General features: G+C 39.2%; 1 protein-coding gene across 8 annotated transcripts in view; it reads left to right on the top strand.

Annotated features, from left to right (window-relative positions):
* Positions 1-13,533, top strand: part of PATJ (PATJ crumbs cell polarity complex component) — a 358,003-nt gene that overhangs the window by 327,453 nt on the left and 17,017 nt on the right. For all 8 annotated transcript variants that reach the window (XM_082834080.1, XM_082834079.1, XM_082834082.1 and 5 more), the window contains 2 exons: positions 456-578; positions 1,542-1,646. In XM_082834080.1, coding sequence (XP_082690206.1) covers positions 456-578; positions 1,542-1,646 — 228 coding nt within the window. The remainder of the gene's footprint in view (positions 1-455; positions 579-1,541; positions 1,647-13,533) is intronic.

Genomic DNA, 13,533 nt, shown 5'->3' with positions numbered 1-13,533 from the left:
TTGTAAACACCATATGAGGACATACTTGCCAAGTTCTGCATCAAAATTGGCCACTAAACTGAGCAGTAGCATAGGGTTGTTTTTCTTTGTTTTTTTTTGTTTTTACTCCTCCTGTTACCTTTTACTGAGCCCTTTCTGTGGGCCAGGACTGCACTATATCACCTCATTTAATCCTCAGATCAACACTGTGAGGTAGGTGGTTTTCTTCCCACTTTATGCGTAGGGATGGAAGCTCTAAGACGTTAAGGAACTTCTTTAGCACCCCCAGCTAATTAAGTACTCCAGCTAATTAAGAGCTGAAACACTGGTCTTTCTGACTTCAAAGGCGCTATGGTTAACTCCTGTGGTACCGTAGCCTCCTGCATCAGGAGGGATTTTATTCAACAGCTATCTGGGGACAGTCAGGTTGTGGCTCTTTGTTAAACATATAAGCCTTGTTTTCCTTTGTCTTTTAGGAGCTCAGCGATGCCCTTGGAATCAGTATTGCTGGAGGAAAAGGAAGTCCCTTAGGAGATATCCCAATATTTATTGCCATGATTCAGGCCAGCGGTGTGGCCGCACGTACACAGAAGCTTAAAGTAAACAAAGGGGATGGTGAAGTGCTCTCAGCATGTGATGCGGTGGGTGGGAGAGGATGAGGCAGCCAGGGGCGCTGTGTTTAAAACTGGAATTCCAGCAGCTATCAGAGACCCACACTGAGGGCAAAATGCATTGGAGAAAGTTTATACCTGAAATTCATTATGTCCCTGAACATATAAAAATAGTAACGTTTGTGTCAAAGCTTCTCAATGATAGAAGAAATTGCAGCTCATTTGCAAAGCCTCCCATATCATTTTTAGCACCTCATGCCACCCAAAATTGATTTTCACCTGAGAGATTTGACCTTAGACTCTTCCTTCCACCAAAAGAATCAACATCTATGGGCTTCCCTGGTGGTGCAATGGTTGAGAGTCCACCTGCCGATGCAGGGGACATGGGTTCGTGCCCCGGTCCGGGAAGATCCCACATGCCGCGGAGTGGCTGGGCCCGTGAGCCATGGCCGCTGAGCCTGCACATCCGGAGCCTGTGCTCCGCAACGGGAGAGGCCACAACAGTGAGAGACCCGCATACCGCAAAAAAAAAAAAAAAAAGAAGAATCAACATCCTTATGAATTTTTTTCCCCCATCGCTCCTTAATCTTAACTTAGGTAGAAAAAATAAAGCAGAAAACATTTGGCTTCCTCGGTAGAGCTTTATTGAACAGGTAATTTGTACACCCCCACTATTACTGGCAAATGGATGTATGCAACACTACCATTACCAAGGTACAAAAGGCCTTTTAATAATCAAATCTGACCCCTTTCTTGTTTCTCTGATTGGTCTGTATTTGGGGAAAGCCATAAAAATTCCTCATGCTTCTGGAACACACATACACAGTAGAGACACAGAATCTTCACAATAGCCACAAATGGGAAATATGACTTACAAAGAATTTTAAGCATTCTTCTCAAATTTAATTTTTCTTAATGATAGTGATTTTTCTCCCACTTTTGTACCTCCAGGTTGGAGATCGGATTGTCAGCATTAATGGGCAACCTTTGGATGGACTGTCTCACGCGGACGTGGTTAATCTGCTGAAGAACGCCTACGGGCGCATTATCCTGCAGGTATTGCGATCAATGGAACTCGCAGCTGGGAGAGGCAGATAAGTGGTGTGCAAAAAAGATTGAGCGTCACTGGCAGGAGGCATCACCGCCCAGCAGGGTGCCTGCCGATGTGAATTATGAAGGTTGAAAGCAAGAAATTATTATTTGTATTCAGAAATTCTTTAATGCCACCCATACAGGCAGTGAACATGATTATATGAAAGCATAACAAGGGGAGAAAAATTACCCTTTGCTTCACATGATAAATCAACAAGGCTTTTAGCTTCTGGTGTTCTTTTGTAAATCAAAGTTTGCAAGGAATAGAAAATGATTTCTTTTCTTATGCCCCAAAACTGTGTCTGAACTGCCCAAGTGCACTCCTTTTAAAGGAAGGGAAAAGTAACAATGCTCTTTCTCCTGTAGCATAAATGATTGCCAACACTGCTAAATGCTTACCACATAGTAGTCATCAACTAAGGCAGACAATCATGTTTCAGCTGTGGTCCCCAAGAGCATTGTCCAGAGGCACAGGGAAATATACCAGGAAGTAAAAACGAGGTGTGCTGTTAATCACCCCTCCTTCGATTTCAGCACTTTGAGTATCTCTGAGATTGATATCGTGTAGTGAGTGAGAGGCAGCGTACTGGCAGCAAGTTTTGTTAGTGAGTTCCCCCCAAAATGTATGTTTATAATCACCGTACTTCTGCAGGCGTAGTATTAAATGGTTTATAGGTAAAAAAAAAAACCCCACCATTTCGTATCTCAGAGAGAGGGCAAGCCAGCCCCTCCAATCATTCTAGCCTTTAAATAATCAGTTCGAATTGAAAAACCATAACTTTAGGGAGGACCAATTTGTGGTGCTTAACTCTCACATCTCAAATGTCTAAGTCCAAAGTGCCGAAACAGACATTTAAGAAAAAGTCAATGGCTTTCAGTACATAGGAAGGGAATCGTAAAGTACTGCCAGTGGTTTCAAGGGAGTTTATGTGGTAGGCAACATGTTATTCAGTGATCTGGGTCCCCAAGTTTCTGTTGAACACAAACAGGAACACTGTGTGGACTGGCTGTAGAGTCGACTTCCTTTGTCCTCATCCTCAGGGGTTACCTCTTGTTCCACCTTCCGCTGCTCCGTCATCCTCAGAACCTGCAAATCCTTGCTTTTTCTTGTTTGCAGCCCTTGCTCTTCCTTCGAATTATGCTGACCCCTAGAGGCCGCACAAGTGCAACTCTTCAATCGCAGAGCTGTGGCCCATTAGTTATACAGAATTTTACCAGGAAGTTATCAAATGATAACTATGTCAAGAAAAAAAAAGTGTTTCCCTTAGCAGAATCTAGTACTATTAACATTTTTATATACCAATATAATTTGTTCAGCTCCACCTTCTTCACAAAGAATTGAGAAGACACAGTGTAAAAGTGTAACATTACGTAAAGTACTTTAAGTGGAAATGAACTCATGCTCTCCCATGAAGACTTAACCCTTCATTGAGCCAAATTTGCCACTATTCACATACTTTTGAAGGGATTCCTTATTTTTCCTATTTCTGCATTTTAAGAAAATGACTTTTGGTTTCAAAATGTTCTCGTGTTAATCACATTAGTTGGTGGTGTTACTTTGTAACAGGTGATGTTAAAAATGGAATCCTTTGGGATTTTGACAGTTGTGATCTACACAACTCTGGGTATGGAGCACATGTGCTCTCAAAGGCTTTAAACACAGAACTCAGGAAATTTCTTACGCCCTGCAACAGACGCCTTTCAGTTGCATAGTCGTATTCACTTTAATTAAAACAATGTGCATGGAATGGTACCAGCAATACAATTATCACAGCTGAGTTGTCAGTAGGTAATCATTTTTATTATCAGGTGAGCCAGCCCATTGTCAGAGTAGTAGAGAAGGTCAGATAGTTGTGTCTGATGATGTGGAAAAGACTTATTGTCGGTGCACATGGGAAGCGGTCAGCAAGTGCTGATGGCACAGGGAAGATTAGGTCTGGGTCAGTGGACTGGAGGGTGCAGAAGGGGAAGAGAGTCGAGGAGACAACTTCTGGAAGCTTCTCCCCATAGTTTAACTTGCTATTGCTAGGTATAGTAAGGAAGTAGATATTTCTGCCCTTAAAGTCTGATGGTTTCTTACTGTCAATTATAGATCGGTCAGTGGGGATTGATTTGGGTATAGGGGTCATTTCAAATGTTCTCAACTATATTTGCTTCTGTAGTCTGATAGTTTGCCTGGTTTAGTGCTTTTGTCTATGAACTACCACAAAACCTTTTTTGGACAAAATAAGGTAACCCAGACTCTCTTCTAGAAAATTTCGTTTTTACCTCTTTCCTTGACAATATAGAAGATAAAAAGAGCAAATCAGGGATTTTTGTCACTAAATGAAATTGTGGGGCTTGTTCTGGATTCAAACATTTTAGAATGTAGAATGTGGATGGAGGCAGCACTAACTAAACCAGGGAATATAGGAAGGGCATGTTGGGAGAGAACATTGTATTTTGAGGCATCCAGGTGGAGATATCCAGCAGGCAGAGGAAATGGGCTGCCAATACTCGGGGAGACTTCAGTGCTGGAAACAGGATAAATAAAGCCATCTGAGGCTTCTTGGGGTCAACATCCCCACTGCCTGGCACATTATACTTCATAGATATTGGTTGAATAAGTGAATGTAAACAGTGGGGACAAAGACAGAGGATCAAGGCTTGGAGTCAGCAGCAACTAGGGAGAACAGGAGAAGAGAGTCTGAAGTCAGGGAGATTAACTAAGGGTCTGTCTACAAAGTAGTTTGGAGGTCCTTGGGGACACCCTCCAAAACACAAAAAACCTGATGTAAGAGGGCCCAACTGCTGGTTAGGAGAGAGAGATGTGTCATGTTCAGGATAATATAGAGAAAACAATGACTTCTCTTGTGCGCCCTCTTTAGAAAATGGAAGAGAAAAAATAAGACACAGGATTAATTCAGGAGGTCCAATATCCAACAACCAGGAGTTTAAAAAGGAAAAGCAGAAAAATAAAAAAGAAATGAAATGAATTTAACTTAAGGTCCATTAATCAGTGAGCAAAATAAATAAAAGAAGAATAATACCTGTATACTACATTCTAAAACTTTCAAAGAGAAAAGTATAAGCTACTTACAAAAGAACAAGAGATTCAAATGTCACCTGACTCTTTTTCAGCAATATATTTCTGAGAAAATTACTTTAGGATATACTCCAACAAAAGAGGAAAGTAAGAGAGAGGGAAGCAGGTGGTTCCAACGCTAAGGAACATGGAAGTCCCAGGACAGCTGTGCAGCAGGCAGAGAGAACAACTTGTCCAAATCGGAGCAGGAGAAGAGGGCTCTAAGGGAAACGCCTCTGAATTAGAGGGAAAAAAGAGGAACAGATAGATTACATTGTACGTTTAACTGAATTGGAGGTTTAAGATCCAATTAAATTGGAAAGTTTGGGGCTGAATTAGTGATAAGTATATACAAATCAAACAAAATAAGATCATTATTGACCTTGAGGACAATAAACTTATACCAAAAAAAGAGAGAGAGAGAAATGTAATCCTAGTATAGTAGTTGGCTCAGTATGAATAACATTTATATAAACATAAGTCATAATAAAACTGATAGAACGAATCATCGTAATGCATGAAATATTAGTAGCATGGGAGTTTGTGATGTGTTCGTGGAGAGGAAAATATAAGAGAGTTAAATCTTTAAAGTTGAAATAAGAGTTTCAGAAATCATTAAAACTACAAAGGTTTAAGTATATCTAAAGAAACATAAGAAAGAAGTAAACTTAAAAATATAAAAGTTAAGTGTAAGATTTTGGCAAGCTAAATTTTCATCTGTTGGAATAGGGAGTCTATTGATGTCATCAAGATGATAAATTTCAAAATAGTTTTATAAAGTGTATTATTTAGCTTACACCTCTAGAATTGAAAAGAGAAATGTTCAGTGTGTATCTAAGGAATGAGCGTGTCGAACTTTTTTTATCATGTACTGTAATACTTAATTTTTCATCATGTGAACACAAAAGGAAATATACTAGGAAAATCTAATAGAAAAGAACCAGGAGTTAAGAATACAGGTACTAGACCCTAAAGGAGAAAAGAATTTTAAGAATAGCACACTTGAGCAGAAGCAAGAAGAACTACAATCCTGCAGCCTGTGGAACAAAAACTACATTCACAGAAAGATGCACAAGATGAAAAGGCAGAGGGCTATGTACCAGGTGAAGGAACAGGATAAAACCCCAGAAAAACAACTAAATGAAGTGGAGATAGGCAACCTTCCAGAAAAAGAATTTAGAATAATGATAGTGAAGATGATCCAGCACCTCGGAAAAAAGAATGGAGACAAAGATTGAGAAGATGCAAGAAATGTTTAACAAACACCTAGAAGAATTAAAGAACAAACAAACAGAGATGAACAATACAATAACTGAAATGAAAACTACCCTAGAAGGAATCAATAGCAGAATAGCTGAGGTAGAACGGATAAATGACCTGGAAGACAGAATGGTGGAATTCACTGCTGTGGAACAGAATAAAGAAAAAAGAATGAAAAGAAATGAAGACAGCCTAAGAGACCTCTGGGACAACATTAAATGCAACAAATTCTCATTATAGGGGTCCCAGAAGGAGAAGAAAGAGAGAAAGGACCCGAGAAAATATTTGAAGAGATTATAGTCAAAAACTTCCCTAACATGGCAGACAAAATAGCCACCCAAGTCCAGGAAGTGCAGCGAGTCCCATGCAGGATAAACCCAAAGAGAAACACGCCGAGACACATAGTAATCAAATTGGCAAAAATTAAAGACAAAGAAAAAATATTGAAAGCAGCAAGGGAAAAACGACAAATAACGTACAAGGGAACTCCCATAAGGGTAACAGAAACTCTACAAGCCAGAAGGGAGTGGCATGATATACTTAAAGTGATGAAAGGGAAGAACCTACAACCAAGATTACTATACCCAGAACAGATCTTATTCAGATTCGATGGAGAAATCAAAAGCTGTACAGACAAACGAAAGCTAAGAGAATTCAGCACCACCAAACCAGCTTTACAACAAATGCTAAAGGAACTTCTCTAAATGGGAAACACAAGAGAAGAAAAGAAGAGAAGAAAATGGTCATAGGAACATACGTATCGAAAATTACCTTAAACATGAATGGATTAAATGCTCCAACCAAAAGACATAGACTGGCTGAATGGATACAAAAACAAGACCCATATATATGCTGTCTACAAGAGACCCACTTCAGACCTAGGGACACATACAGACTGAAAGTGAGGGGATGGAACAAGATATTCCATGCAAATGGAAATCAAAAGAAAGCTGGAGTAGCAATACTCATATTAGATAAAATAGACTTTAAAATAAAGAATGTTACAAGGGACAAGGAAGGACAGTACATAATGATCAAGGGATCAATCCAAGAAGAAGATGTAAGAATTATAAATATAAATGCACCCAACACAGGAGCACCTCAATATATAAGGCAACTGCTAACAGCTATAAAAAAAGAAATCGACAGTAACACAATAATAGTGGGGGACTTTAAATACCTCACTTCACCAATGGACAGATCATCCAAAATAAGAATAAATAAGGAAACAGAAACTTTAAATGACACAATAGACCAGATAGATTTAGTTAATATTTATAGGACATTCCATCCAAAAAGCAGATTACACTTTCTTCTCAAGTGCTCATGGAACATTCTCCAGGATAGATCACATCTTGGGTCACAAATCAAGCCTCAGTAAATTTAAGAAAATTGAAATCATATCAAACATCTTTTCTGACCACAATGCTATGAGATTAGAAATCAATTACAGGGAATAAATCATAAAAAACACAAACACATGGAGGCTAAACAATACTTTACTAAATAACCAAGAGATCACTGAAGAAATCAAAGAGAAAATCAAAAACTACCTAGAGACAAATGACAATGAAAACACGATGATCCAAAACCTATGGGATGCAGCAAAAGCAGTTCTAAGAGGGAAGTTTATAGCTATGCAAGCCTACCTCAGGAAACAAGAAAAATCTCAAATAAACAATGTAACCTTACACCTAAAGGAAATAGAGAAAGAAGAACAAACAAAACCCAAAGTTAGCAGAAGGAAAGAAATCATAAAGATCAGAGCAGAAATAAATAGAAACAAAGAAAACAATAGCAAAGATCAAGAAAACTAAAAGCTGGTTCTTTGAGAAGATAAAATTGATAAACCATTAGCCAGACTCATCAAGAAAAAGAGGGAGAAGATTTAAATCAATAAAATTAGAAATGAAAAAGGAGAAGTTACAACAGACACCACAGAAATACAAAGCATCCTAAGAGACTACTACAAGCAACTCTATGCCAATAAAATGGACAACCTGGAAGAAATGGACAAATTCTTAGAAAGGTATAACCTTCTAAGACTGAACCAGGAAAAAATAGAAACTATGAACAGACTGATCACAAGTAATGAAATTGAAACTGTGATTAAAAATCTTCCAACAAACAAAAGTCCAGGACCAGATGGGCTCACAGGTGAATTCTATCAAACATTTAGAGAAGAGCTAACACTCATCTTTCTCAAACTCTTCCAAAAAATTGCAGAGGAAGGAACACTCCCAAACTCATTCTATGAGGCCACCATCACCCTGCTAACAAAACCAGACAAAGATGCTACAAAAAAAAAAAAAAAAATTACAGACCAATATCACTGATGAATATAGATGCAAAAATCCTCAACAAAATACAAGCAAACAGAATCCAACAACACATTAAAAGGATCATACACCATGATCAAGTGGGATTTATTCCAGGGATGCAAGGATTCTTCAATATACACAAATCAATCAATGATACACCATATTAACAAATTGAAGAAGAAAAACCATATGATCATCTCGATAGATGCAGAAAAAGTTTTTGACAAAATTCAACACCCACTTATGGGTAAAAACTCTCCAGAAGGTGGGCATGGAGGGAACCTACCTCAACATCATAAAGGCCATATACAACAAACCCACAGCAAACATCATTCTCAATGGTGAAAAACTGAAACAATTTCCTCTAAGATCAGGAAGAAGACAAGGATGTCCACTCTCACCACTGTTACTCAACATAGTTTTGGAAGTCCTAGCCACAGCAATCAGAGAAGAAAAAGAAATAAAAGGAATACACATTGGAGAAAAAGAAGTAAAACTGTCACTGTTTGCAGATGACATACTATACATAGAGAATCCTAAAGATGCTACCAGAAAACTATTAGAGCTAATCAATGAATTTGGTAAAGTTGCAGGATACAAAATTAATGCACAGAAATCTCTGGCATTCCTATACACTAATAATGAAAAATCTGAAAGAGAAATTAAGGAAACACTCCCATTTACCATTGCAACAAAAACAATAAAATATCTGGGAATAAACCTACCTAGGGAGACAAAAGAGCTGTATGCAGAAAACTATAAGACACTAATGAAAGAAATTACAGATGATACAAATAGATGGAGAGATATACCATGTTCTTGGATTGGAAGAATCAATATTGTGAAAATGACTATACTACCCAAAGCAATTTACAGATTCAATGCAATCCCTGTGAAATTACCAATGGCATTTTTTACAGAACTAGAACAAAAAATCTTAAAATTTGTATGGAGCCACAACAGACCCTGAATAGCCAAAGCAGTCTTGAGGGAAAAAAACGGAGCTGGAGGAGCCAGACTCCCTGACTTCAGACTATACTACAAACCTACAGTAATCAAGACAATATGGTACTGGCACAAAAACAGAAACATAGATCAATGGAACAAGATAGAAAGCCCAGAGATAAACCCACGCACCTATGGTCAACTCATCTATGACAAAGGAGGCAAGGGTATACAGTGGAGAAAAGACAGTCTCTTCAATAAGTGGTGCTGGGAAAACTGGACAGCTACATGTAAAAGAATGAAATTAGAACACTCCCTAACACCATACACAAAAATAAACTCAAAATGGATTAAAAACCAAAATGTAAGGCCAGATGCTATTAAACTCTTAGAGGAAAACATAGGAAGAACACTCTTTGACATAAATCACAGCAAGATCTTTTTTGATCCACCTCCTAGAGTAATGGAAATAAAACCAAAAATAAACAAATGGGACCTAATGAAACTTCAAAGCTTTTGCACAGCAAAGGAAACCATAAACAAGACCAAAAGACAATCCTCAGAATGGGAGAAAATATTTGCAAATGAATCAATGCAGAAAGGATTAATCTCCCAAATATATAAACAGCTCATGCAGCTCAATGTTAAAAAAACAAACAACCCAGTCCAAAAATGGGCAGAAGACCTAAGTGAACATTTCTCCAAAGAAGACATACAGATGGCCAAGAGGCACATGAAAAGCTGCTCAACATCACTAATTATTAGAGAAATGCAGATCAAAGTTACAATGAGGTGTCACCTCACACCAGTTAGAATGGGCATCATCAGAAAATCTACAAACAACTAATGCTGGAGAGGGTGTGGAGAAAAGGGAACCCTCTTGCACTGTTGGTGGGAATGTAAATTGATACAGCCACTATGGAGAACAGTATGGAGGTTCCTTAAACAACTAAAAATAGAATTACCGTATGACCCAGCCATCCCACTACTGGGCATATACCCAGAGGAAACCATAATTCAAAAAGACACATGTGGGCTTCCCTGGTGGCACAGTGGTTGAGAGTCCGCCTGCCGACGCGGGGGACATGGGTTCGTTCCCCAGTCCGGGAAGATCCCACATGCCGTGGAGCGGCTAGGCCTGTGAGCCATGGCCGCTGAGCCTGCGCGCCATGGCCGCTGAGCCTGCGCATCCGGAGCCTGTGCTCTGCAATGGGAGAGGCCACAACAGTGAGAGGCCTGCGTAACCCCACCCCCCCAAATAAAATGACACATGCACCCCAATGTTCATTGCAGCACTATTTACAATAGCCAGGTCATAGAAGCAACCTAAATGCCCATTGACAGATGAATGGATAAAGAAGATGTGATACATATATACAATGGAATATTACTCAGCCATAAAAAGGAACGAAATTGGGTCATTTGTTGAGATGTGGATGGATGTAGCGACTGTCATACAGAGTGAAGTAAGTCAGAGAAAAACAAATATAGTATCTTAACACATATATGTGGAACCTAGAAAAATGGTACAGATGAACCAGTTTGCAGGGCAGAAATTGAGACTCAGATGTAGAGAACAAATGTATGGACACCAAGGGGGGAAAGCGGCAGGGGGGTGGGGACGGTGATGGGATGAATTGGGCGATTGGGATTGACATGTATATACTGATGTGTATAAAATGGATGATTAATAAGAACCTGCTGTATAAAATAAATAAAATTAAAAATTAAAAAAATAAAAAACAAATTTATAGAAATTTCTAAAATAACTACCTCAAACCAAACTATATCTCGAGATTAAACAATTGGGGATATTGAAATAATTTTTTAAAAAAATAGCACACTTACGAATGAGGCAGAAGAAAATAAAACCGTGGGAAAGTCATTACAGCTGGCAGATAAATCGCTGGCAATCTTTGTTTTAGCTTTTTTTTATGTTGACCCTTTTTAAAGTCTTTATTGAATTTTTTACGATATTGCTTCTGTTCTATGTTTTTTGGTTTTTTGGCCTGGGGCATGTGGGGTCTTAGCTCCCTGGCCAGGGATCAAACCCGCACCCCCTGCACTGCCAGGGAAGTCCCGCTAGCAATCTTTAAAAGAATTGATTTCTCTCTTTAAAGTTTGTGGCAAGTCAGTAGAGAGCAAGGGAGTAGTTGGGAGCAAAGGACATAGATAAAAAGATGGAGATGTTGTTACCTCTGAAAAAGAGGATAAGAAGGTTTTCAGGGGAGTTTGAGTCGGATGGCTTTCCTTCTAGGATGGTCATTTTCTAAGCATGAATAAAGAAAATATTTTGACATTTGAGAGAAATGCTTCTCAAACCTCAGCATGTTCCAGAACTATCTGGAGGGCTCGTTAAACAGACAAACTGCTGGGTCCCACCCCCAGAGCTTCTTATTGTGTAGGACTGGGGTGGATCCAGGAATTTCCATTTATAACAAGCTGCCAGGTGGTGCTGATGCTGCTAGTTAGAGAGCAACCTGAGACCCACTGGAGTAGTGCATTCTTTAGGGATGAACAAAGATTTGCACATGCTGTTCTCTATGCCTGGAATACCTGTCTCTCCCCACCTGTATCCCCTCTCTATAAAGGTACAACATGTGAGTAGTTCTTAACCTTGGTTGCCCAGTAAAATCACTGACTCTAGTATCAGTTCCTGGGTCTCACCCCATGGAATTAATTGGTCTGGGATGTGGCCTGAACACTGGGCTATTTTAAAGCTTTCTAGGTGATTTATTATGTAGCTAGGGATAAGACCAGATGATCTGTGAGGGTTCATGATGGGTAGAAAGCCAAGTGACGCCAGAAAAAGGGTGGTAAGCTTCGGGAAAAGGATCAAGAGCTAAAGGTTTGAAAGTTGAAGTGAAGACCTGGGGTAAGTTCTGAAGGACATGAAAGGTTTAGTGTCAGAAAGTTGTGCATCTTGAATCCTTTTAACTCTTAAGTTTCCTGTAGGAAACTGGATCACGGCTTCTTTCTTTCAAGGTTGCCGTGAGGGTTAAATGCGGTGTAACAATAAAAATACTGGATTGAAAATGTTAAGCATTAAATATGATACTTTATTACTCTCATTATAATAACATAGTCTTGAAGTCAGAGGATGCTAAAATTCCTTTTAAAATCCTAGTAGTGTGGTGGTTTTCCAGGTGGCATTTGAGGTGTGTGCCACTAGATGATGATGTGACTAGGTCACTTTGCTTCTTCTTACTTCACTCCAAACTTAAAACATTTGACACTTCAGACCATTATATTCTGAAAACAGATAATTAAAATCAAAATATTCTGATGTCACTAGAATCAGTGTCCCTAGATTCTAAATAAAAACTTTAATCAGATATGCTTTCTAGTTCATTAAGTTACACCAAATGCCAGGCATGGGGACAAAGCAAGGTTTTTTTGATCTGTAACGTGCTCTCATCTTAAGATGCCAGCTTTCTCAGGGGTCACCTTAACGTGACAGTTCTTCCTGTCTGTTTCCAGCGTATCTGCACTATGGATTTAGGATGCAGGCTGGGTGTGAGTGCTGAGTTTGTATTTTGTACTACAAGATTTGGGTCCTAACAAATCTAAGAGCTAATCTCATTCCTTTGCAAGACCAGCAAGTCAGGAAAGTTCTACGCAAGGAGCTCAAGCTTTTATGCACTGTAATGTCCTACTTACCTGGAAAATATTTTCACTTCTCAATTCTTCAAAACATCATTTCCCAAACCTATTTTTTTGTTTGTTTGTTTCCCCAAACCTATTTTTAAGGAAAGGTACTCTTCCTAGGGTCCATGCAATAAAGACCTGTGTTTTATTACTCAATTAGAAAATTTACCAAATATACATGGTTCTATTATAGAACATACACATCTGATTGAACTTAGTTTTGCTTTTAACGTAAATTATTAAATGCCACAAGGAGCCAAGGCATGAGAGAGCATATCAGAACAGATACCTTTCCAAGGAGAAGACAAAATTTAAGGAATTAAATATTGAAGGGGAAACACTCTGGGAGGGGGAAACAGAGTGAAGGGTAGGTGCAGTTGAAGGGGGAAGCACAGAGGGAGGGGGTAGGTGCAGTTGGAGGGGAAGCACAGAGGGAGGGGTAGGTGCAGTTGGAGGGGGAAACACAGAGGGAGGGGAAAATTCACTTGGAGGGGAAAACACGCTTATTGGTTTGTCTTCTTCCAGGGATTCAAAGGTCTCTTGTTCCTTAGGCGTAAAGGATAAGGCTTCTTTCCCATCCTTGTTTTCACAAGCCTCGCCCTGGTGTGGAGAA

This window comes from Leucopleurus acutus (genome assembly GCF_964270905.1).
Source record: "Leucopleurus acutus genome assembly, chromosome: 2".
Lineage (NCBI taxonomy): Eukaryota > Metazoa > Chordata > Mammalia > Artiodactyla > Delphinidae > Leucopleurus > Leucopleurus acutus.
Note: the sequence above shows the minus strand (reverse complement) of the source record. Positions and strands in the feature narration are given on the sequence as shown.